General features: G+C 38.1%; 1 protein-coding gene across 4 annotated transcripts in view; it reads right to left on the bottom strand.

Annotated features, from left to right (window-relative positions):
* The window catches only part of MAP3K20 (mitogen-activated protein kinase kinase kinase 20), a 177,404-nt gene that overhangs the window by 71,574 nt on the left and 79,122 nt on the right, over nt 1–26,708 (bottom strand). For all 4 annotated transcript variants that reach the window (XM_032880475.1, XM_032880472.1, XM_032880476.1 and 1 more), the window contains exons 3-5: nt 23,313–23,400; nt 8,486–8,587; nt 4,155–4,220 (exon numbers count right to left, since the gene is read on the bottom strand). In XM_032880475.1, coding sequence (XP_032736366.1) covers nt 4,155–4,220; nt 8,486–8,587; nt 23,313–23,400 — 256 coding nt within the window. The remainder of the gene's footprint in view (nt 1–4,154; nt 4,221–8,485; nt 8,588–23,312; nt 23,401–26,708) is intronic.

The following is a 26,708-nucleotide window of genomic DNA, read 5'->3' as shown; positions in this document are numbered from 1 at the left end:
TAATACAGATTTTATTGACTTATTGGAGAGAGAGCATGAGCGTGGGGAAGGAACAGAGGGAGAGGGAGAAGTAGACTCCCCAGCGAGCAGGAAGCCAGCCTTAGGACTTGATCCCAGGACCCCATGATCATGACCTAAGCCAGACACTGATGCTTAATGGACTGAGCCACCCGGATGCCCCAAGAACCAAAATTTTTACTTGTGTTCTGCCACTAGACTGCCAGCATGATGTTGAGGAGGTCTTCAACTTCATGGTATATATTTTTTCTCCCAATTGACGAGTAATTTTCTTGTAGGCAAGGACAACATTCATTCATTCACTTATTCATACATTCACTCACTTAACAAATATTTGCCAAGCACCTGTTATGGGCAAGCCCATGTACTATATTCTGGAAGAGGAAGGTGAGCAAGACTGTCTCTGGCTCCTGTGTATAGTCTCCTGGGAGAGACACTGAAACCAATGTCTGTAATCATGTGGGATAATACCTGAACCTAATATAATACTGTATGTTTATACTGGAATCAACATTTAAAATATTTTTAAAATTTTCTTTAAATATGTAAGCAAGTGGGACAAATTCTACAAGAGACACAGAGATTGCCTTGGAATCAAAGAGCAGGGGTATCTAAGTCTAAGGAGATCAGGAGTTTGCAGAAGAAATGCTCACACTAAGACCAGAAGAACAAGATGGGACTAACTAGACAGAGGAGTGCTATGGGAGAGAAGCATTTTTTTTTTGGCAGAGAAGAAAGCCTTGCAGAAGGTCAGGAACAGAGGGGGAAAAAAGGCAATTTTGGAAGGCAGGGGCCTGGGCTGGAAGAAATGGAAATCCAATGAACCATTTTAAGCAGACAAATGACAAGGTCAAATGTGCAGAGGGGAGAGCATATGAGAGAAGAACAGAACTGGTGGCAAGGAGATCACTGTGCACCCAAGCGGGTGCAATCCAAGAGAGACTTAAGGATGCCCATACAAAGGCTGTGGCAGAGGAGAGAAGCAGATGGAGTCAAGAAACATTTAGGAGGCCAGATCAGGGGTGTTCGGGTGGCTCCCTTGGTGAGTGCTGGATACTGGGTTTTGACTCAGGTCATGATCTCGTGGGTCGTGGGATTAAACCCTACATCAGGCTCTGCACTCCGTGGGGAGTCTGCTTCCCTTTCCCTCTGCCCCTCCCCCTGCTCACACACTCTCTCTAAAATAAATAAAATAAAATCTTATAAAAAAATCGGGAGTAGGGGTGCCTGGGTGGCTCAATTGGTTAAGTGGCTGCCTTCAGTTCAGGTCAGGATCTCAGTCAGGGTCCTGAGACCAAGCCCCACATCTGGCTCCCTGCTCAGCGGGGCGTCTGCTTCTCCCTCTCCTGCTGCAGCACTCCCTGCTTGTGCTCTCTCACTCATGCTCTCTCTCAGATGTACACAAAAACAACAAAAACATCTTTTAAAAAAGAAGAAAGAAAAAGAAACTTTTAGGAGACCAAATCAACTGGGCTTGAGTAATGGGGCAGTGGGGATGGGGGTTGGGGGGAGAGGGAGGACTCGAGGAGGAAATCAAATAAAGAGGCAATCCGGCACAATGGTTAGAACAAGAGCTCTGCAATCAAACTGTTCTTTTTTATCTCACTTCTGGCTTAGGGAATTGGTATTGCCATGCGTGGAGAAAAGTAGTACAAAAATAACTCTGGGGGGGTGCGGAGAGGAAATGAAAAGATCAATAGGGACACAATATATCTTAGAGTCATACAAATATCTATGTGGCCTATCCCGATAAGCAGACAGCACGTGGTTCTAAAGCTGAACTCTGTCTGGAAGTGCTAACAGGCAGACGGGGCTTTTATGGGAGTGGGTGAATGAGATCGGAAGAGGCGAGGAGGTCCAAGGTAGACCTCAAAGAACTGTTCTGGTTTTACTTTTTAATTAAATATTTTATTCATTTATTTTAGAGAGAGAGAGTGAGTGAGTGAACGAGCAGGCGGGGAGGGCAGAAGGAAAGAGAGAATCTCAAGCAGTCTCTGCACTGAGCGGGGAGCCCAACACTGGGTTGCATCTCATGACCCTGAGATCATGACCCCAACCGAAATCAAGAGTTGGAAGCAACCAACTGAGCCACCCAGGTGACCCCTGGCATTTCTTTTGTAAACCACACAGTGCCCTGAACACAGTAGCGGAACTGTTCTTCCTCAGCTGTTACTAATGACCTTGATAAGAAGGGAGAATATACTCTTGGCAAGAAATAGCCTAAGAGTAAATGTGATACTATATATAAACTGTGTTTTCAAATAAAAATAAAAATAGTGTTAATATCATATTCAGTTACTTTTTAAAATACCTCTACCTTTTTTCTCATTATAACATTAATAAGTGCTTCATTTAAAAAAAAACCTAACATAAAAACTTCTAACATAGAAAATAAGACTCTTTATTATTCCCTGTTTCAGAAAAAAAAATTGCTAAAAGTTAGGTCAATATTTTTCAATGTGTACATGTTTTCTCATCAAGTAACTGCACAAATTGTAATTTGTAAAATTCGAGACAGTCTCCATTGTTACTTAGTTTCCATAATGAGAGCATGGATAAAATCTGTAACTTAATCATCCCCATCCCATGAGATATTTGGGATATACTGATAAAACAGATTTAAAAAAGTGAAGTCAAATAAGCTGTGTATATTGAAATTCTGAGCACGGACTAAAAAACTAAAAATCTTTAGTCATAAGACTCTGATATTTACTACTAGATTCTAGATTATTTCATAACAACTTCCTGTTCGCCAACTCATTTCAATAGTGTTTAGCTTCAGGAAGTTTATGCCTGTAAGGAGCCAAAGGATGACCTAGACAAAGGAGAGAAGTCAGCCACAGCTGCCGGGCAGGGTGGAGGTGATGGTCCCACCTGGATGACTGATGAGTGGCAGCTGCCAAGAACTTCCCTCTCCCCGCCCCACTGCAGACCTTACAGACCCCACAAGGGCCCCTGGCAGATCCCCAGCTTCTCTTCCTCCACTTACCTGGACTACCCATTGCAAGGATCACCACTTAGCATACACCCATTTTAACTGCAGTGATTTAAAGATTAAAAAAAAAAAAAAAAAAAAGTACTGCTCCTGCTCCTTACTTAGAAGAATAACTTAGAAAGCATGTATATAAGTAAAGCATGCAAAGAGATTGACAGAAAGATTTTTTTTTTTTCAAGTAGCAAGCTCTAATGTTTCCTTGAGCTAGTGTGGGCCAGCTACATAATCCCACTCACTGCCTTTGTCCATTAACTTCCAAATGACATAATAGAAGAAGCATTCTGATACTTTCCTACTGAGAAGTAATACTGTCTAATCTGTGAGACATTTTAAAATGCTCACTTTCTAAATTAGAAAATACAGGATCATAAATAAACTTTAGAGAGTACAGAAGAAGAGAAAGAAGAAAAAGAAAGCATTTGCTTTCCAAACTCTGAAATGTGTTGATCATTTTTGGGCACTATGCCAGGTAAAATGATGGACATAAAAAGTTTACACCAAATAATTCAGAAGTAAAAAGAACAAAACTCAAAACTGCTGGTACAGAGAACCATCTAAAAATAGGAGACTACAAGTATAGGACTACATAATTTGATCTAGCAGTACCTCCTATAGAGTGATTCTAGGGGCGCCTGGTGGCTCAGTGGGTTAAAGCCTGTGCCTTCGGCTCAGGTCTGATCCCAGGGTCCTGGGATCGAGTCCCGCATCGGGCTCTCTGCTCAGCGGGGAGCTTTCTTCCCCCTCTCTCTCTGCCTGCCTCTCTGCCTACTTGTGATCTCTCTCTCTCTCTGTCACATGAATAAATAAAATCTTTTAAAAAAAAAGTGATTCTAGAGAAATAACTAAGGATGTTTTAAAAATTTTTGCTGGGGGTATCAAGCTCAACATTTTTTATCACAGAAAAAAATGTAAACAACCCAAATATACATATTCTGTGCTGTTTATACAATGGAATACTATACAGCTTCTTGAAATAACATAAAGAATTCTGATATTTATCAAGATTGGAAAGATTTTCATGGTATCAATGATGAGTCAAAACATCAGGGTACAAAAGATATGAAAAACATGAGACTATTTCTACAACAAGGTGTATATATTTCATAATAAAATAGGCAATAAAAACTTAGGACTACATTACCATTTCTTGACTTGAGATCTCTGTGAATCACCTTGACAGGAGCCTCCATATGTAAATAGTGCATTCCTTTTCATACAAAAAGGAAGAACAGCATTTAGTATCATTTTTTCAACATTGCACTGGTATTAACTTTCCATTTTAAAACATCAGTATTACCTTTCATATTTTTGCAAAGGATTCAATGGCAGAAACAAAATTCATGTGCTCTGTTCTTATATGATTGATAAAATAGAGACAGGATATGTCTGCATTGGGAAAACTGGAAAATTCATGTGCTTTAATCTCTTAGAAGTTAGAACTTGATTGTGGGTAAAGCTATTACAATACCTAATAAGGACACCTTAATTTTCTGTAGTCTCCACAAAAATAGCACAGTTACAACTGGAGGAAGTGGTCCAATGACTACGATCAGCCAAAGTTCCAACCAAGGTTTTCGGCTTTCATTTGGATGTCTGTAGCTACCCCGTTATTTTCTCAGTACTCTTTCCAGTAAGACCCTGGGAGAGGTGAGGGTGTGGGGAAAAACTGGTTGGATTCATAAGTGTGGTTGGTAAAGTACTCAGAAAAATTTACAGTAGTTACAAAAAACTCTCTTTTATAAGGATGGATCTTCGGGATAATCTATATTTAACTGTACTCCAAAATTCTCTCCAACATATTTAGAATGCATATCAAGTTACTTCAGTAAATTGAATGTATATACAAATAGTTTTATTATTTTGAATAAATTATATATCTTAAAATTATACTTTAAAAGACACATATTTCATAGTGATCCTCTTAGTAGCATTTGACTCTCTCTCTTTATGTATCATATACCTCCTTAGAATAAAGAAAAAGAGTATTTTCTATTGAAATACATTTCCTTTCCCTTTACTTCTCAAGTTGTCTTTTCTAAATAATGGAAGAAAAAGCCTCCCCACTGCCACAACCACACAAGCTCTTTTTGTTAATGAACTATCCACTACATGTCATAAGTAGGTTTTGGTTCTTTTTTTGAGTATATAGAAAATTTCATTTTTATAAAGGCTAATTTTTAAAATAATCTATTATTTTTCTACCACTCTGATTCTTAGATATTGAAGGTCATGTAAGAACAAAGAAAATTAAAAAATTTAAACTCCTATAATACAAGAAAATGACTGAAAAAGAGTCAAGTTCACAAAAGTATCAGTAATTTTTAGCAATCTTAATCAAGATATAGCTAGAATACAGGAGAGCATTCTTCTAACACAAAGTTCTCCACACTACATACTGAAAATGCAAGAACTACATACAACCTGCGTAACTTTTAATAACCTCTAGGATTTCATAGTGACCTCTTTCTTAAGAACCAAATTCAGGTAGAATCTGTTTAATTACCATTAGAGGCAGGGCTCCATAGTGTCTATACTGGCTGACAGTGAAGATCTCCAAAAACAACATTCAGATACTAAAGCTTTAAACAGAGGCCTTTTCTTCCTTATGGCAGATGTTATGAGAGAAAAATACCATAAGTTATATGTGTAGAATGTACAGTATGCATTTACAATTAGTGTGCATAAACACAGTAGTAATCACAATCACATAAAAATCTGTTTTTATAGAGCCCTCCACAATTCTGCCTTATTTTTATTGCAGTGAACAATGAAGAAGGCTAAAAAAAACACCATCATCAGTTTTGAGCTTCAGGGTTCCTAAAAAAGATTTGACTGGTATCATTCGAAGGGGGAGATGGGGAATCAGTGAGGACCCTTCTGAGACTGGGTCCCGGTTCACCCACTTGAATCCTTCTGCTTACACACTGGGAGGGGCTCACGGCACTTTCAGATGTACCTGCCGGCCGACCCTCCACTTTCCTTCCTACCCAGAAAGGAGACAGGCTTTTTATTTTCTTCCTGGCTTTGAGGAGGTGTTCTCTCAGCAGTGATGTTAAGCAATGCCTACTTCAAAATGCATGAATCAACTCTAATTTGAAATGAATTTTTCACTCTTTGATTTCTCAACATCTTGTTGATTCTGTGTCTTCCATCTTGGTCAGACTGAAAGGTGCACAGCTAAATAGTGACAAAATCAAGGCTTCCTGCTTCAGCTCCGAGTTCTGTGCCCTGTTCTACCAGAGAGAGGTGAAGTCATTCCAAAAGCACGGATTTCCTCTTCCTTTTACAGGCCATTTTAAATAGTAAGTGTTACTTTGACTATCAATAAATAAGTCTCTTCTCTGCCCCACTCCTCTCACCTGGGGCCAGAAAGAGGAGAACCTGCCTCTCGGGGCAATTCACCAGCCATGAGAAAGGGATTTCCCTGCGCTATGATTTAGCACACAGTGTTGTGTGCCCCGCCCCCCCATCTCATTCCCTCCACCCCTAGTCTTTACCTCCAGTTCCAGTCTGCTACTTCATGAGCCCTGCTCTCTCTCTTCTTTGTCCTTCTGACAGAGTGCCAGTGATCTGGAGAAAGCCCAGAATAACTGAGCTGATCTGGAGCCAAGGGACTTGCCCCTTAGACAGGGACTGCACTGGGGAAAGGCCAGGAGGGACAAGGTTTTTATGGGACAAGGTTTACAGGCCTGGCAGGTGGGGAGGGGAAGAAGAGGGGTTGGAGGGGGCAGTGGAGGGAGGCAAAGAAGCATGTGCACAGCAGGAGGCAGAGTGACTGCTGTCAGTTGATTTGTTTGCTGTCTGTCTATCCTAAATGCCAGTAAGTCATACCATGGGTGTAACTGGCTAAGCACCCTAAATGCAAAGGTCTGTAAGGTAAAGTGCATTCAGTCAAAGACTGCTCGGATATACAGACACATTTATGGAAGTGTATTTCCACAATGCTTCATGGAGCTCCCCGTGAACACACGTCCCTCGGCTTACAAACACGTGGTTCCGGTGAACTACTGATACATACAGACGTGACTACGATGTTACACGAAAATGTCTTGAAGAATGCGAAAATTTAAGTCTGATTGGAAATGCCTGATGCATGAATACACAATTAAGCTAATTAACACAGCCAAAGCCTTAAGTACACCATCCTAAACATAGAGCTTATTATTCTTATAAGGTAATGAAGTATCGTTCAGCAGCAGCATTTTGCATGAAATTAAAAAAAATTTTTTTCTTCACTTTCCCTATTTGAAGAATTTGGCAGGTGTTGATGAAACTTAAAACTGACAAGAAAATTCCCCAACGGGAAGACTGTTACTTTTGGAAATTACTGTATGACTTCCCGGTGAAAGCGGAGTGTGAGTTGCTCTCCTTACTGAGCGCTAAATATCCTTTTCCTTGCTTTGTAAAGAGAAGCTTTTAGAGATTGGAGGAGCCAAAATGCAAGGAGTGAATTGCTCTGGTAAAATGTGGACACACTTGCTTTCTAGGGGTTGCTAGAATACAAATGTAACTATCAGTGTTCATTATTTAGATTGTTTCCAAAGCAACTTTGACAGTTATAAATAAAACTCAGAAACCTTCAGTTAGGAAAATGGAAAAAAAAGATAAAAATAAATGGAACTTAAATTGCTTTAGAAAGCATTAGTCTATGTCAGAATTTATGAGGGGAAAAGAACTGGGCACCTTGTTTAGGGGTTTTGTGTATTAAAAATATTTCATTTCCAGGGTGATTTCCAAGTTTACATTAAATAGAAAATAAAAATCTGAATTGCTTTCACATGGCAGGGCAAATAAAACTTTTTTTTGAAAGTGGTTACGATTTTTAGCATATTATTATGTACACAAAATAAGTAGAACTAATCCTACAATAAATCACATTTTCTGGATACTGAGTCTAAGAGGAGACTTGTGGAACAACAGAATTATGAGCTTTCCATTTAATGTGTCAAGCAGGCTGGTCAATTACAACGTTACAAAATGTGGCAAAAATGGCTGCCTTGGAGTTATGGATTATGTTGGAACATAGTTTTAGGGAAAGAAATAAAGTGAATAGAGAAAAGAAATGTAGGAGTGGAAAGGCAGTGACCTAAAATATCTATTAACCCCTCCCTCCCCCAAGAGAGAGAGACAAACCAAGAGAAGACCCTTAACTATAGAGAACAGATGGTTACCAGAGGGAAGGGGTGGAGGGTGGAACAGGTGAAGAGGATTGAGGAGTGCACTTGTGATAAGGACTAATACACAGAATTGGGGATCACTATATTGTACACCTGAAGCAAATGTAACACTATATTATATAACTATACTGGAATTAAAATAACCTGTAAGGAAAGTTGCACAATTCTTGCTACTTGCAGACTGAAAAAGGGACATCTAAAGACACAGAATAACAAACCTTTGTCCTTAAATCACCATGTCACAATGGGAAAACGTGCCCCACCAATTCTGTAAGAATACAGGAAGTCTTATTACCTTTGGCTACATCAGTGGCCCAGGTCATAATGTGATCCATGTCCATCTCTTCACTTCTGTTACTATTAATGTAATCATAGAGTGATCCCAGAGAAGCATATTCTAGTTTCAAAGGAAAAGAGAAGCATACAATTAAAACCAAGGTGCCTTTCAGAAATAAGACTGTGTACACCTGAAACTAATATAAGTCAATTCTACCCAAATGAAAAAAACAAAAACAAAAACAAATTTAAAAATAAGACTTTAAATTCTCATTGAGAAAATGTGTTAAAGAATTTACCAAAGAACATTAAAAGCACATAAAAACCATTACAGGCTGTGGTTATTATTCTCCTGAAAAGAATCTGTTAAAGACAAGACCACTGAAAGAATGAATGGTAAAACTTTAACTGAGGATGAACTCAAAAGCTTTCTGGATGGAACTGAGACACACAGGGAGGTGCTAGAAGAACGCATCTGAAACAAAGGCAGGCACGTATATAGGTATTTCTTTAAAAACTGTCATTCTAATGAGAGATTAAAATACATAAGCAGAGTATTTATGTGACAAGGTAAACAAATCAATTCTTGTTGCATCAGGATTTAGAAGAGCCCTCAAAACGTAAGCACATAAAAAACCCAAGAAAGTGAGAAAATTCCTCCAAAAGTGGTTTTGAGAGCATCTGCCTTCAGCTCAGGTCATGATCCTGGTGTCCTGAGAAGCCTGCTTCTCCCTCAGCCTCTCTCCCTCTCCCCCTCCCTTCCTCTCTCTCTTAAATAAATAAATAAAATCTTCTGGGGCGCCTGGGTGGCTCAGTCAGTTAAGCATCTGCCTTCACCTCAAGTCATGATCCTGGGGTCCTGGGATAGAGCCCTGCATCTGTTTCCCTGCTTGGTGGGGAGCCTGTTTCTCCCTGCTTATACACTCTCTCCCTCTCTCTGTCAAATAAAGAAATAAAATCTTTTTTTAAAATGGCTTTGAGATATAAATTACATACCATAAAATTCGCCTGTCAGTGTACAATTGGGTGATTTTCAGTAAATTGACAGAGCTGGAAACCACCACCACAACCCAATTTTAGAACCTTTCCAGCACTCCAAACGGTTCTTGTGCCCATCTGCAGTTAAGCCCCACTCTAAACCCCAGCCCTGCAGTCTAATTTCTGGCTCTACAAAGGTATCTTTTCTGGATATTTCATATAAATGGAATCATGCAGTAAGTGGCCTTTTGTGTCCGACTTCTCTTCACAAGACAATTCCAAGGTTCACTCATGCTGTAGCTTGTATCAGTACTTCGGTCCTTTTTATTGCTGAATAATAGTCCATTGTGTGGATTTACAATTATTTTATTCACTCACCAGTCAATAGACATTTGGACTGTTCCTGATTTTGGGCTATCGGGAATAATGTCCTATGAAACTGTGCAACCGCTTTCCAAAGAGGCTATACCATTTCATACGCCTGCTAGCACTCTCTGAGGGTTTCAGTTTCTTTACTTGGTACTGTCCCTGTCTTCATCACAGCCGTTTTGGTGAGTAGAATTCTAGTGGCATCTCATATTGTTAATTGCACTTTCCTAGTGACTAAGTTGAGCATCTTTTCACGTGGCTATGAGACCTGAGTATATATTCTCAGGCAAAATGTTTATTTCAATAGCTTGCCCACTTGAAGATTTGGTTGTTTTATTAATCCCAAATTTTAGGAGTTCCTTGTTTATTCTGGAAGCAGGTCCTTTATCAGATTTAGGATCTATAAGCATTTTCTCCCAGTCTGGAACTTGTCTTTTTATTCTCTTAACAGCATCTTTCAAAGACCAGAAATTCTTAATTCTGATGACGTCAACTTCATCGTTTTCTCTTTTATGGACTGTGCTTTTGGTCATATTTAAGAACTCTCTGCCTAAGTCAAAGATAAAAAGATTTTCTCCTATTTTTCTTCTGAGAGTTCTATACTTTAGCTCTTACACTTAGGTCAATAACCCATGTTGGGTCTATGACCTATTTTTTTGTGTGTGGTTTAAGGTAAGGATTTAATACCACTTTTTCACATGTGGATTTCTAATCGTCCCAGCACAATTTGTTGAAAATACTTTTACCCATTGAATTGTCTTGGCACCTTTATTGCAAGTCAATTATCAATCAGTGTTAAGATTTTTTTCCCCTAAATTCTTAATTTTGTTCCATTGGCTACATGCCTGTCCCTCGGCCGATACTGCCTGTATCCTTGAGCACTATATCACTGATTCCTACAGATTTATAAGTATTAAAATGAGGTAGTTTGAGTCTTCAACTTTAGTTCTTTTAAAATTCTAGATCTTTTGCATTTCTTTGTGAATCTTAGAATCACCTTGCAGTTTCTTATTTTAAAAAATCTGCTGGAATTGAGATAGGAATTGTTTTGAATTTATCAATCAATTTGGGGAGAAATGCGATCTTGACAAAAATAAGTATTCCAAACCATGAACATGTAATGTTTCTCAATATTATTTATATCTATAGTTTCTCTCAGCAACGTTTTATACTTTTCAGGGTACAAAGTCTTACACTTCTTTATTCAATTTATAATCAACTATTTTATTCTTTTTGATTCTACTGTGAATAAAATTTTATTTTTTTAAGATTTTATTTTCAAGTAACCACTACATCCACAGTGGAGCTCGAGCTCATAACCCCAAGATCAAGAGTCATGCCTTACTGAGCCCACCACATGTCCCAAAAGAAATTGTTTCTTAATTAATTAATCAATCAATCTGGGGATTCCTTGGGATTTTCTACACACAGGATGTCATATAAGACAGTTTTATTTCTTCCTTTCCAGTATGGACTCCTTTTATTTTTCTGGTCTAATTGCACTGGATAGAAATTTCAGTATAAGCACAGTGTTGCTTAGATGTGGCAAGAGTGGAACCTCAGGGGCGCCTGGGTGGCTCAGTGGGTTAAAGCCTCTGCCTTCAGCTCAGGTCATGATCCCGGGGTCCTGGGATCAAGCCCCGCATCAGGCTCTCTGCTCGGAGGGGAGCCTGCTTTCTCCTTTCTCTCGCCTGCCTCTCTGCCTGCTTGTTATCTCTGTCAAATAAATAAATAAAATCTTAAAAAAAAAAAAAAAAAGAGTGGAACCTCACTCCTTTGTCCCCAATCTTAGGGGAAGAACATTCAATTTCACCATTAAGTATGACATTAGCTATGGGGTTTTGTAGATGCTATCCATCAGGTTGAGAAGATTCCCTTCCGGTCCTACTTTACTGAGATTTCTTATGATAAACAGATGTTGTATTTTGCCAACAGGTTTTGTCTTTTTGTTCTATTATCTATTATAGTGCCTTACATTAATTGATGTCAGATCTTAAACCAACCTTGCATCTTTGGGATAAATTCCATTTGGTAATGGGATATAACCCTTTTTACAGGTGGCTGGATTCAGTTTGCTGATACAGCTCTTCTTCAACTTACACTGGGGTTACATCTCAATAAGCCCATCATAGGATGAAGACAGAGTTAAGTTGAAAAATGCATGTAGGGCACCAGGATGGTGCAGTCAGTTGGACATCTGACTCTTGGTCTCAACTCAGGTCATGGTCTCAGGGTTGTGGGATCGAGCCCTACGCTGGGCTCTGTGCTCAGTGGGGAGTCTGGTTGAGGACTCTCTCTCTCCCTCTGTCCCTTTCAAATAAATAAATAAAATCTTTAAAAAATTGCATTTAGTACCCCTAACCTACCAAACATCATAGCTTAGCCTAGCCTACCTTAAACTAAGTGCTCAGAACACTTAGATTTGCCTATAGTTGGGCAAAATTACCTTAAAAAAAAAAAAACAAACCCTATTTTATAATGAAGTGTTGAATACCTCATGTGATTTACTAAATATTGTACTGAAGGTGAAAAATGGAATGGCTGTATTGGTACAGAATGGTTGTAAGCCTATCAGTTGTTGATCATGTGGCTCACTGAGAGTTGTGGCTCATTACTGCTGCTGCCCAGCATTACAAAAGAACATGGTACCACATATTATGAGCCCCAGGAAAGATCAAAACTCAAAATTTGAAGTACTGAAGCATGGTTTCAACTGAATGCCTATTCCTTTTGCATCAACATAGTCAAAAAACTGTAAGTTGAACCATTGTAATTTGGGGACCTTCTGTCTGTAGTTAAGAATTTTTCCATCTATGTTTATGAGGGATATTGGTCTAAAGTTTTCTTTTCTTACTATGTTTTTGTCCGGCTTTAGCATTGGGATAATACTGGCCTTACACAATGAGTTAATAAGTGTTCCTCCCTCCTTTATTTTCTGAAGGAATACGGGAAGGATTGGCATTTTTTTCGATAAACATTTGACAGAAAGCACCAATACAATCATCTGGGTCTGGGCTTTTCATTATGGAAATGTTTTAAATTTCTGATTCAAATTTCTTTACTTATTATATGTCTATTCAGATTTTCTGTTTCTTCTTGAGTCAGTTTTGATAATTTGTATCTTTATAGGAATAAGATTATTGCATCTAAATTGCCAAATTTGGTGGCATAAAATTGATGATGCCATTCCTTTATAATCCCTTTATATTTCTGTAGAAGCCATAGTGCTGTCTTTCATTTTTGAGTTTGCTAATATGTATCTTCTCTCTTTTCTCTTGGTCAATCTAGCTGAAGGTTTGTCAGTTTTATCTTTTCAAAGACCAAATTTTTACCTTCACTGATTTTTCTCTATTATTTTTCTGTTATTTTATCATGTTCTGCTCTCATCTTTATTATTTCCTTTCTTTGCCTTGCTCTGGGTTTATATGCTACTTTTTGGGGGGTGTCTTAAGGTGGAAGCTTGGATGATCAATGTCAGACCTTTCTTTTTTCTTTTCTTTTTTTTAGATTTTATTTATTTATTTGACAGAGAAAGAGAGAACACAAGCAGGCAGAGAAGCAGCAGAGAGAGAGGAGGAAGCAGGATCCCTGCTGAGCAGAGAGCCCAATGTGGGGCTTGATCCCAGGACCCTGAGATCATGACCTGAGCCGAAGGCAGAGGCTTAACCCACTGAGCCACCCAAGTGCCCCAGACCTTTCTTTTTTTGACACAGATGTTTAAAGTTATAAATTTCCCACTAAGTATTACTTTACCTGTCTCCTATAATTGTGTTATGTTGCATTTTTCATTTTTCTTTCTGTCCAAAATATTTTAAAGTCTATGGTGATTTCTTCTTTGACTCACTGAATATTTAGAAGTGTGTTGTTTAATTTCCAAAATATTTGGAAGGATTTCTCCGATTTCCTTCTGGTGTTGATTTCTTTTTTAATTTTTATTTATTTACTTTTTTAAATGAATATATAATGTATTATTAGTCCCAGGGGTACAGGTCTGTGAATCACCAGGTTTACACACTTCACAGCACTCTCTGGTGTTGATTTCTAACTTAACTTTATTGTAATTGGAGAACCTACATTGCAGTATTCCAGTTCTTTTAGATGTATCAAGATTTATTTCATAGCCTAACTTATGCTATATTCTGGAGAATGTTGGATGTGTGCTTGAAAAAAATAGGTATTCTTCAATGGGCTGAAATCAAGTGTTGCTGAATTGCCTATTTATCCTTTAAATTTTGTCAGTTTTTGTTTTATGTCTTTTGGGGACCTGCTGTTAGGTATGTATACCTTTACAATTGCTGTATCTTCCTATACTTTTTTTTTTTTTTTTTTAAGATTTTATTCATTTATTTGACAGACAGAGATCACAAGTAGGCAGAGATTTAGGCAGAGAGAGAGAGGAAGGCAGAGAGAGAGGAGGAAGCAGGCTCCCCAAGGAGCAGAGAGCCTGATGCGGGGCTCAATCCCAGGACTCTGGGATCATGACCTGAGCCGAAGGCAGAGGCTTTAACCCACTGAGCCACCCAGGCGCCCCTGTACTGGTCTTTTTATCATTTATGAAATGACCTTTTTCATCTCTAATAATATTTTTTCTCTTAAGCCTATTTTGTCTGAAATTAATAGAGTTACTCCAATTCCTCTCATTGTTATTGTTTCTATAGTAGGTCTTTTTCCATCTGCTTACTTTCAACCTGTGTCTCTGAATCTAAAGTGGGTCTCTTGTCGACAGCACACAGTTGGAGCTTGCTTTTTTTAATCATTGTAACAATCACTGTCTTTTAACTGGGAAGTTTAGACCATTCACATTTAATGTAATTATTGATATGGCTGGATTTGATTTTGCCATATTGTTTTTTACATGTCTCCATTCCTTCTCACTCATCTCTTCCTTTTTTATTGCCCTCTATGTTAATATTTTTTATTTATCATTTTAATTTCCTCAATTTTTTTCTGTATTTCTTGAGTGGACGTTCTTTGTGGTGGCTAAAGGGAATACAAAATGCATCTTCATTTAGTATGATCTACTTCAGCTTAACACTAACTTAATTCTAGTAAAATACAGAAAATGATACAGCTCCATTCCCTCCCTCATTTTTATGCTATTACTGTAAAATATACCTACATTTGTTAAAAATTTATTTATTTGAAGGGCTCCTGGGTGGCTCAGTCGTTAAGTGTCTGCCTTTGGCTCAGGTCATGACCCCAGGGTCCTAGGATCGAGCCCCACATCAGGCTCCTTGCTCCTCAGAAAGCCTGCTTCTCCCTCTCCTACTCCCCCACTTGTATTCCCTCTCTGTGTCTCTCTCTGTCAAATAAATAAATAAAATCTATTAAAAAATTATTTATTAGAGAGAGAGAAAGAGGAGGAACAGAGTGAGAGGGACAAGCAGACTCCATGCTGAGTGAAGAGCATAATGCAGGGCCCAATCTCAGGACCCTGAGATCATGACCTGAGCCAAAACCAAGTCGGATACAACTGACTAACCCACCCAGGTGCCCCATCTACATTTTTTAAGTAAGCAAAACAGTGTTCTAATTATTGCTTTATACAATCTTATGTTTTTAGCGATGTTAAGAGAAGAAATAAGAACAAATATACATATGGATTATTTTATATTGACCCACATATTTATCATTCCAGTACCCTTTATTTTTCCTTGAATTATTATCTGTTGTCATTTTCTTTCTGCCTAAAGAATCAACTGCCTTTAGTATTTCTTTAAGTCAGAACTAATAGCAACAAATTCTCTCATCCTTTATTCAAGCACATCTTTGCTTTGTCTTCATTTTTAAAGGATAGTTTTTACTGGATATAGTTTTCTTCTTTCAGCATTCTAAATGTCTACTGCTTTTGGCCTTCCTTGTTATAGATAAGAAGTTAGTCATTAATCATATTGTTCCTTTATAGGTGAGAAATTGTTTTTATTTGCTATTTACAAGATTTTCACTTTAACAACACAGTTTGAGGGTGCCTGGGTGGCTCAGTGGGTTAAGCCTCTGCCTTGGGCTTGGGTGAGGATCTCAGGGTCCTGGGATCGAGCCCCAACATCCGGCTCTCTGCACGGTGGGGAGCCTGCTTCACCATCTCTCTCTGCCTACTTGTGATCTCTCTCTCTGTCAAATAAATAAATAAAATCTTTAAAAACAAAAACAAGGTTTGACTATGATGTGTCTAGGTGTGGGTTCTTTTCGACCTATCCTACTTAGAGTTCATCAAGCTTCTCCAGTATGTACATAAATGCATTTTATCAAATCCAGGAAGTTTTTTTGGCCTTTATTTCTTCAAATACTTCTCTATTTTTTCCATTTTCTATTTTTTATTTTATTTTATCTATTTTCTATTTTTATATTTTTCTATTCCTCTTCTCTCTCTGCTACTACACATTAATTGGTACACTTGACGTCATCCATAGGTCTTTGAGGTTCTGTTCCTCTTTACTCAAGTTTTTTCTCTTTTTCAGACTTGATAATTTCTATTGACCCAATTTTAAGTTCACTGATATTTTTTTCCTTGCTATCTCAAACCTGCTGTTAAGTCACTCTAGAGAACTTTTTTTAAAAGATCTTATTTATTTGAGAGAGAGAATGAGAGAGAGCACGAGAGGGTAGAATGTCAGAGGGAGAAGCAGACTCCCCATGGCACTGGGAGCCTCAGGTGGGACTCGATCTGGAACTCCAGGATCAGGACCTGAGCCGAAGGCAGTCGCTCAACCAACTGAGCCACCCAGGTGCCCTAGAGAATTTAAAAAAAAAAATTATTTCCTTTTCTACTCCAGAATTTCCATGGGGTCCTATTTCTTAAAAATTCTATTTGCTTGATGAGCGTCTCTATTTGATACACTGGTTTTTTTTGTATAATTTTTACTTTTACACCAAAGTTATTAATAGCCACCAAATAGCATAAAATTACAATGATAATCTTAGATGAACAAAGGAAAGATAAAGAGCTTTAAGTTTTACTATGAAATAGTCCGGTCGAATGTAACAATGAAGACCTTAGAAATCTATATTACCACATAATCTAGACAAGTAAACTGCCTTCTATAAATAAAAATATCCCTGTGATACAGTATTCGAATAGTTTTTGGTTACTAAAATAGCATTTAGTAGAAGATTCTCTCAGCACCTTTAAGAGTTACTGTAGATGCCAAATATAAAGTAATGTTCACCTCCACCACCAAAAAAATTACTCCTCAGAAAAGAGGGAGTCACCTTTTACTAAGATAAATTCTAAAATCTCTCATAGGGTACTCTCTCAATTTATTTTGTACAGCAAAACACATTTGGCGAAAAATATCTGAGCCTGAGATTACCTTAATCAAAGGTAAATTTTAAAGGCTCACCAAGTTACCCCAATGAGTGAGAAACCAAAAAAAAAAAAAAAGAGGCAACAAAACAAAACACAGACCAATCACTTCTGGACCTACAAGTTCTCCATTACTGAAAACATGAGTGGTTCAGTCCTTCAGCGTCTGCCATTGGCTCAGGTCATGATCCCAGAGTCCTGGGATCCAGCCCTGCATGGGTTCCCTGCTCAGAGGGAAACCTGCTTCTCCCTTTCCCACTCCTGCTTGCGTTCCTGCTCTCACTCTCTCTCTCTCCCTCTGTCAAATTAATAAATAAAATCTTTTTAAAAAACCACTTAAAAAAGCAATACAGTTATGGCTATAAATATGCCCTGTGGGACTAAAATATCCACCAACCCTGATGTTAGGCCATTGGATACTTCAAGCTTGGGATGAGTATCCAGGTAGCACACACAGAAATCTAAACTACTGTATTTTGAACATCTTAGACTACAGTGAAGCGGATTTTGTGATCCTGGGATTTATATTATGAAATATTTATCTGTCTTCTTCTTGTTTCTGAAACAAAGCTCTTAAAACCTGTGGAATTTTCTAAGCAGTAAGAGTAATGGGAGCATCTTTTGTTATAGTATTTGGTCACTGTCCTTGCTTCCCGCATTAGCTCCAGAGCCATCGAGGTGAAAGGAGTGTCTTGTTATTCATAAAGCCCCTTTCAACCACATCGGAGTTTATGTTAATGAAGTGCCTTTTGGAAAGCCCCTTAGGATGGGAGCTATTCTACAGGAGAACCAACTAGAATTCCCTCTGGGGAGGGGAGAGGGGTGGAGTTGAAAATCACCAACCGCCAGTGCTTAATCAACCATGCCTATGTAACAAAACATATAAAAATCCAAAAGGATAGGATTCAGAGAACTTCAAGATTGGTAGAGAAGAACACATCCACATGCTGGGAGGGCTCACCCCAAACTCCAAAGGAACAGAAAACCCTGTGCTCAAGACTCTTCTGGACTTCATCCTATGTATCTCTTCATCTGATATCCTTTCATATATCCTTTGCAATAAACCAGTAATCTAGTAAGTAAGCTGTTTCCCTGAGTTCTATCTCTTCCAGTATTTGATCAAATCCAAAGAGGGCATGTGGGAACCTCCTATTTATAGCCAGTAGTCAAAGTATGGGTGACAACCTGAAGTTGAAACTGGCATCTGCTGGGGGGAGGGGAATTCTTGCAGGACTGAACCCTAACCTGTGGTATCTGACACTATCTCTAGGTAGATCATGTTAGAAGTGAATTAAACTGTAGAATACCCAGATGGTCTCACAGACTCACTTGGTGTGGGGAAACTATCACACACTTGGTGACCAGAAGTACCTGAAGTGAATGAAGTACAGTACTGGGAGTGGAGGAGACACACAGCTCAGTGTTTTCCCATTGGAGATGTACTTTGAAAACCATGTTAATTTTTTTTTTTTTTTTTTTGAAAACCATGTTAAGATAATTTAAAAATGGGTTCAGATAATGAAAAAAACATAGATGTGGAAGATACATTATGAAATGAAATTGCTTCACAAATGTGAGGGTGCAAGAAAGGCAGTACGATTATACTATTTCATATAAAACATGATCTTTAAATATGTTGGTAGGTAAACCATTTTAAAAAGGCATATAATTATTTCATCCTTTTTGTCTTCTCATCACAAACTAAGGACCCATCTTATACACACATGATATATGCTTTAAAAACCACTTCACTTCCCCCTAGAACACAGTTTATTGGACTTTGGAATAAAACATTTGTTTTAATTCATTTTAAAAAGGGTCATTAAGAACCATATTAAGGAAACATTTCCTTTTGATTTCTAAGTTAATTTTTCCCTTTTAGTTTTATGGAAACCATAGCTGGCTTCGAAAAATGTAAACATTAAAAAAGGAAAAAGAAAAATGTAAACATATAGTCATAATCTTATTGAAACAAACGCCATTATCACAAAAATCTCTTTATAATATTACCAAGTAAACTTAATTTGGATTATAACAAATAGTACAAATGAATTTAGGTAAATGTCTGGAATTTGTTTTAACAAAACGTGACATTTATTTCTAATTGGCTAATAAGATCAACACAACATCAAAACATGCAAATTAGATGTGTCTGTGACTGAAATACATCAAGACTGAGTTCAAGGAAATGAAATCAGGCACTTAAAAATTAATGTTTTCCATGCTTGAGTTTTTTTTTTCCAAAGATTTTATTTATTTATTTGACACACAGAGAGAGAGAGAGAGAGAGAGAGATCACAAGTAGAGCAGCAGGCAGAGAGAGAAGGAGAAGCAGGCTCCCCGCCAAGCAGAGAGCCCGATGTGGGGCTCGATCCCAGGATTCTGGGATCATGACCTGAGCCGAAGGCAGAGGCTTAACCCACTGAGCCACCCAGGCGCCCCTCCATGCTTGAGTTTTAATGAGGATTTGGGTCTGTCAAAGAATCATATAGAACTAGTATCCTGTCTGAGAGTAGTGGTAAGAGGTCATGTAGAATTAGTAACAAATTTAAGAGGTGACAGCAGCCGTAGAGCACAAAGATGTAATTCCGCAGGCCCTGAGACCCTCAGCCACCTTCCTCTGGAGTCCTGGGACCCAGTCTGCCTCCAGGTACTTTGTGCAGCGTTCCTCTCCAAACTGGCTCCAAAAGAACCACGTGACCCAGTGTATAACACCTTCCCTCCCAGGAGTAAATTACCATTACACTCCCCACCATCAAGTATTTGTGTAAATACTTGTAAAAAAAAAAAAAAAGAAAGAAAGAAAGAAAGAAAAGGAAAAAAAAAAAAAGAATGGGAGTAGTACAGAATTAAGAGGTTTCCAAAGATGAAAGAAAACTTGATCCATTATTGAATTGTTTCTTTTGACTTTGGAGTCTGAGGTTCTGGTCACTCCATTTCTTTGTGGATCTAGGGGAAATATGCTCACTTCCCCTCCAAGGGAAACCAAGTGGCAGCTACCTCTTGGACTCTTCCCTGGGTCCCCCTATAAGCAGGTTTTCTAGGTCTGTGATGGAAAGTTTCGGCACACATGCGCACACAGGGGCGTGCACACAAACATACACACTCCCACCCTGGAATCATCTACTCTAGTCCCTTCATTCACATAGGAGAAAACGGAGACACAGATCATCAGACCCATCTATGCAGCTTTGGCAGAATCAGGACAAGACCCATCTCCCAATTCCCAGGGACATTCTATTCTGATTGATAAATTTTCTTCCAAGTCCCTCATCTGAGCACCAACAGCTTCTTCCTGCAACAACCTTTCCTATGAACAAACTCAAGTGGAATGGATTCAAGTCATTCAAGTTTCCCCTCACAGAACCCCAAAATCTGAGGAAGATGACAGAGTTCAAAAGAGGGGGAGCTGGCTAAGCTGAGTGATCAAGGTCTCTCTGCCTGTTTGTCTCTCTTTTCTCCCTTAACCTCCCCATATTAGACCTATTTTTGTCCATTTCAAGAGGCAGAAGTGCTGTCATCCCCAGCCCATCTAAGCCCCCAGACTAGGCTCAGTTTGCATGTATGCCCAGAACATGGCTTGATCTTTAAGCTGCAGGAAGTGGTCTGAAGAGCTCAGATATTTCTTTGGTAGATACTTGTAAACATACAATTAAAATTAGCATCTCCAGAAACAAAATTAACCTTATCAAAATAATACATTTTAAAACACCAAAACTTGGCTAAGAAGTATCTTTAAAAATCAACCTCACAGGTCAATAAGAGAGCTATAAATAAATAATTTACTATTTCCTGACAATTGTGAAACTTGTATGGTTTTAAAGAAATGTTTAATGTTGGGGCATCTGGACGGCTCAGTGTGTTAAGCCTCTACCTTAGGCTCAGGTCATGGTCTCAGGGTCCTGGGATTGAGCCCCAGGATCAAGTCCCCCATTGGGCTCTCTGCTCAGCGGGGAGCATGCTTCCCCCCTCCCCCTCTGCCTGCCTCTCTGCCTACTTGTGATCTCTGTCAAAAAAATAAACAAAATCTTTAAAAAAAAATATTTAATGCTAACAGTTGCTTATTCTTGACTCTATGGGGAAACAGTTATAGATCTAAAAAGAACTAATCAATTACAACCAAAGATTTGTGGAAGGTAAAGATGCATGAAACAAAGGACTGGCTAGTCCATAAAATAACTAAGTGAAATCAAACTTTCTCACCCAAGTCCTTGGATGCTTTCTTCATCTTTTGAATGAGAAGACCTGGGTTGAGTATGCTGGCTAACGGTGAGTGTCCCTCACATCCTCCCGGGACTCAGAAAAAACTCTTGGAAAAAGGAATTCACACCATGACTTCAGTCCCTTTTTCTACTCAGCCTTACCTCAAGAAACTACAAGACTTCATGAATAGTCCATGGAATTCATTAAAGCTAAAGTCTTCCACTCAAAGGGTTTAATTAGGCTAAGACTACAAGACCAGAACCCCAGTTTCTAATCTCTTTGGAGCACCACACTTTCATCTACTCACTAGTAACTTAAGCCACAAACAAGGATCAGAAAACTCAATTCAGGGGCGCCTGGGCGGGGGCTCAGTCCATTAAGCGTCTGCCTTGGACTAAGGTCATGATCTCAGGGTCCTCAGATTGAGCCCTTTTCCGGGCTCCCTGCTCAGTGGAGAGTCTGCTTCTCCCTCTCTCTCTGCTCCTCCCCCTACTGGTGCTCTCTAATAAATAAATAAAATCTTAAAAAAAAAAAAAAAAGAAAAGAAAACTGGATTCAGGTTTTTAAGGTAAACCTAACTAGTAAAAAGCAAATACAATGGACTAGGAAAGGGGAAGCAATATGGCAAGTGAGTCAGGGACAGGATTTAATTTTAAATCAGAAATATGACTTAAAAGATTAAATGTGGTTTATACACTAATAATATAACCCATTCTTAGATATCCAGGTTAATAGGAAATATACAGGCTCAAGACTGAAAGCTGCCACATTACCCCGTTTTAAGGCATAGATCTAAACATAGCAGAATGGTGATAAAATTCCCTCCACTTAAGAATTTAGGTAAAAATGCTGTTTATCAGAGTAAAAGCATGTTAAACTGCTCGCTGCTCGAAGGTAGAAGTAACAGCAACCATGTCCCTAGGCAGGTAAGAACCAGTGTACTCAGCCTTCTGGAACTAGCCCATAGACAAGACGAGGAGCCTCTGTGTAAGATCAACCTGAGAAATTTATACCAACGGTTCTACCGCTAGCTGGATGACCTTGGGAAAGGTACTTAAGTTAGAGTTTTAGTTTCTTATTTATAAAAATTATTCATAGAAATTATTTTACCTATCTCATGGGGTCAGTGTAAGTATCAGAAGAGATCATTTATAAAGAGTACCTAACTCACAGCTCTTTATGGACGATGTTTTGTTGTTATTCTCTGTAAAGACAATCCAAGTAGTTAACACTACAGCAGAAGAAGAGGGGGATAATCTTGGAGGTTTTCTGGTTGGTTTTGCTTTAATCAAAGAACAGCCACACTAAAGAACCTGACCAAAGTTACTTACTATAAATTGAACATGATACTTATTATGAACCTAAAGCTGCTCACTGGATTGTATAAATACGAGTACAAAGTATTAAAAATATGCGTCTGTCTTTGTTTTTATATGGCAAAATTTTCTGTGTGCTCCTCTTTGGAAAGGATATTCCCATCAGTTATAAACCGCCACTCCAAATGTGATAATTTAGATCAAGGTCATTACCAGCCCAGATGACCAAACCTGAAAAATACTGTTCTCACGTCAGAGACCTTGAAGAAAGAACGCTCTAATGGGACTAAAATACCTTGCAAAGAATTACAACATGAACAGCTCAAGAAATCTTAATTTGTAAAAGGTCACAGAGTTACAAAAAACATCGCTCATTTCAGCTAATTAAATGAAATTTTAGTTAAACGGCACCTTTAAATATTGGTATTGCAGCTGCGAGTGCATTTAAATAGCATTTACGCAGATATAATTAGCACAATTAAACATGGGTAGAAGTGGAAGCACCATTCTTAATTATATTGATATAATCAGTTTTATTAATGCTTTATAGCAACAAAAGTGACACCTGACAGTAGCGCACAATTCATGACTGAACCTCATATTAAGTGTTTTAGCATATTAAGGAATCAAAAGCTAGGTAACTGGGGAAAGAAAGAAGTCAAATAATGCGTGCCTACCTGTGACGATCCCATAGTTGGGAGGTTCGAGAATTACTCCATAAAACTGGATGATGTTTCTGTGACTGAGGACACTGAGTATTTCTGCCTGCACGAAAATCAAATACAAAGTTACAGAAGATTTCACATTTATAAAAGTCTCCTAAAATAGGTTGCCCATTCAATTTCCTTTTACAGACATTTACAAAGATAGATACGTGCTCAACAAGTATGTACTGCTGATAGAACTCTGTTTCGCAGCCTTCTTAAAAGTTTGAGAATTTCAACTGAAACTTTCCGACATTTAAAAAGGAAATGGGGCTGAAGGGGCAGAAGCAGGGGTTCGTCCAGCAAGCCAGCATGACAGGTAGTGAAGAGGGTGGCGGCGAGGTGAGAGGCCCTATCTGTTTACAGAAAAGCCCTCTTCCTAATAGTTGAATGTGTTTTTTCATTCTGCATCATGTCTCTTGTAGGAGACCGAACTTCTACTGGTCGGATGAAGAGTCATCACCAAATTAACAGAGGATTTCTGAACTATTGCTAAAACAGGTTCAGGTAATACCCATTGATATTATTTATCAAATCATTCAAAATATATTTTTGCTCTTGTACTATATACAGCAAAGTCCTGAAAAGGATGTAAGGGTGGGTTCCTGACCTTCAGTGGTGACCTGGCAAGTAGGGAAGCTGTACTTTACATCTGAAATGTATTAAATACCAGAAAACTCTACTGCAGAGTGACATTATAAAAAGATAATAAACTTAATTTTTTAAATGAAAAAACAGAGATACTGCAGTGTATATCTGCTAATGTCTGTAAGAAGGGCATTCTCTAAGTTAACTCAATCACATGTACTTATTACCTTTGTGGAGACAAAATACAGGTAATCAAGAATTATAAATACAATTAGATACAAAATCACTTAGGTACAAAAAAATTCAATATTTTTAAATGAAAAGCGTATTATTGGCAGTAAGTAAACAGGAGATTAGTAATTCCCCATTCTAGGTAAGCAATTAAAGAAGAATGAACAGGGCTTGGTTAGAAAGGGGACTCCCCTTTGGGAATCTGCACAATGTAAATCAGTATTATTCGTTACAAATTTTTTGTCACGGTAAGAATTGAGATTTCTTAAAAACACTGCAAAACTTATTTTTAAGGTGGTATAACTAGGTACAAAACAGAAGTTTAAGTGTTGGCATGGGGTCAATATGGAATCAAGAGAAAGGAAAATTATTGACTGGATGAGACATTTATCAAGATTTCTTTGCCAGTGTTTTCCTTTTAGTGACACAGGTGCTGAAGGGAGCGATCAAAACACCCCTCTCACACTCTCTGAGTGCCTACTGTATACAGAGGTTCTGTGTTCCTCAAACAACCTTCTTCCCATAGTTTAGCTTTCCAAGTAGAAAGAAAATACATTAATTGAGCAAGACAATTATTCATCCATATGGCAATTCTATTCTTATTAGGATATAATAACTGAACTTTATTCTTAAGACAGAGTTCGTGTGAGGGCCACCTGGGTGGCTCAGTTGGTGAAGCATATGTCTGCCTTCAGCTTGGGTCATGATCCTGGGGTCCTGGGATCAAGTCCCAAGTAGGGCTCCCTGCTTGGTGGGGAGTCTGCTTCTCCCTCTGCCTCTCACCCCTCTTGTGCTCTCTCTCTCCCCCTTCAACAATAAAATCTTAAAAAAAAAAAAAAAGTTTATATGATGTGAAATTTGGAAAACATAAGCCTCCCTATTTTTAACACGGATCAACTCTTTGTCAGTAAAGCATTAGAATTTAATGCAAGACAAGCACTAATGTTTGACCAGTGTTTATCAAAACGGGAATGTTATCCCATGGTATGTTCTGGTGAATTCTTTGGGGTATCTAAATTCTGTGACCATTAAAAATCGCTGGCTCAGTCAATAGAGCATGTGACACTTGATCTCAGGTTGTAATTTCGAGCCCTACGTTGGGCGTAGAACTTAAAAAAAAAAAAAAAAAAAAAGAGAATTTCTAAATCTTTGGATGGCCATTTTATAATTCAGCACCAGATGAGATTTTCATTGTTCCAGCTAATTTTCATGTTTACATTTAAGATATTGCCAAGTAATGCCTTGGAGAGACAGAATTTATCTTTCAAGTGCTGGTAAACATATGCAGATGTTAAAATAACAACCATTATTTTGTGTCCCATTGTTATGCTCATTTAAAATTTTTTTACAGTTAGGAAAAACTAAATTCTTGTGGTATAATTTGGAAGTAAAAGACATTTTCACAGAGTAAGACTTTCAGTTCTAATTTAACAAACTAAGAATTTAACATAAAAACAACATAAGACTTTATAGAGTGCTGTACTAGTTCCATGGAAATGGTCTTATAATAAGCAGAAATAGGCTAAATAAATAAGTGGTATTTGCAATAAAGGAAGATCAAGTAATATCATGATGTTACCTACTCTAGCAAGCTCCAACAGAAGTAACCGTGGGATTGCGCAAGTGACTAAAATCTAGGCTGTAGCAATCAGCATCTGACAGCAAGTGGGTGTGTTCTGTAGATTTGCCTTTACAGGCACCTGCTTGCCAACAGTTCGTTAATGCAACTGTTACAGTAACAAAAAGCTTTTCTTTAAATTGTTGTTTTCCAGATTTATATTTTGGAATACTTTAGCAAGTAGACTGTCCATCAAAATAATGGATTAGTGGTTTAAAAAGTTCACTTAAGGAAACATACTAGTGATGAAGGCTAACTATAACGGTCCGTTGTGCCAAAAAAAAAAAAAAAAGTATCTTTTTACACTATTGACATCAACAAAAGTGATTTTTCAGTAAATGTAATTTGATGAAAATTGTTCATTTTAGTTATGTTGACTTTATGCTTTTATTTCTACTTAACTGAAAAACTGGTTTTGATTTTACAAAAGCTATAAGCATAAGGAGTTCCGGTGAGGCTGGCTGGCTCAGTCACCAGAGCATGGGTCTCTTGATCTCGGGGTTGTGAGTTTGTGTCCCATGTTGGGTATAGAGATTACTTAAAAACAAAATCTTTAAAAAAAAAAAAAGCATAAGTAGTTCTTCATTTTATATTGTATATACTTAAGTTACATTGAAATAATAATTTTAATCAATGTCAGGAATACAGATGACTTAATATTTCTATATAAAGAATCTATGTATTTCTCAGTTTGCAAAATGCCACTCTAGGAACACAAACAGAGACGTGTAGGCCAGTGCTCACTGCAGCATTATCCCCAATAACCAAAACATAGAAGCAACCCGAGTGTTATCAACTGATGGGCAGATAAAACGTGATATATGAATACGATGGAATATTAATTTAGCTATAAAAAGGGATTAAGTTCTGATACATGTTACAATACAGATGAACCTTGAAAACACTGTGCTAAGTGAGTAAGCCAGGCACAA

Source organism: Lontra canadensis, unplaced genomic scaffold (assembly GCF_010015895.1).
Source record: "Lontra canadensis isolate GAN:19392208 unplaced genomic scaffold, GSC_riverotter_1.0 scaffold69, whole genome shotgun sequence".
NCBI lineage: Eukaryota > Metazoa > Chordata > Mammalia > Carnivora > Mustelidae > Lontra > Lontra canadensis.
Note: the sequence above shows the minus strand (reverse complement) of the source record. Positions and strands in the feature narration are given on the sequence as shown.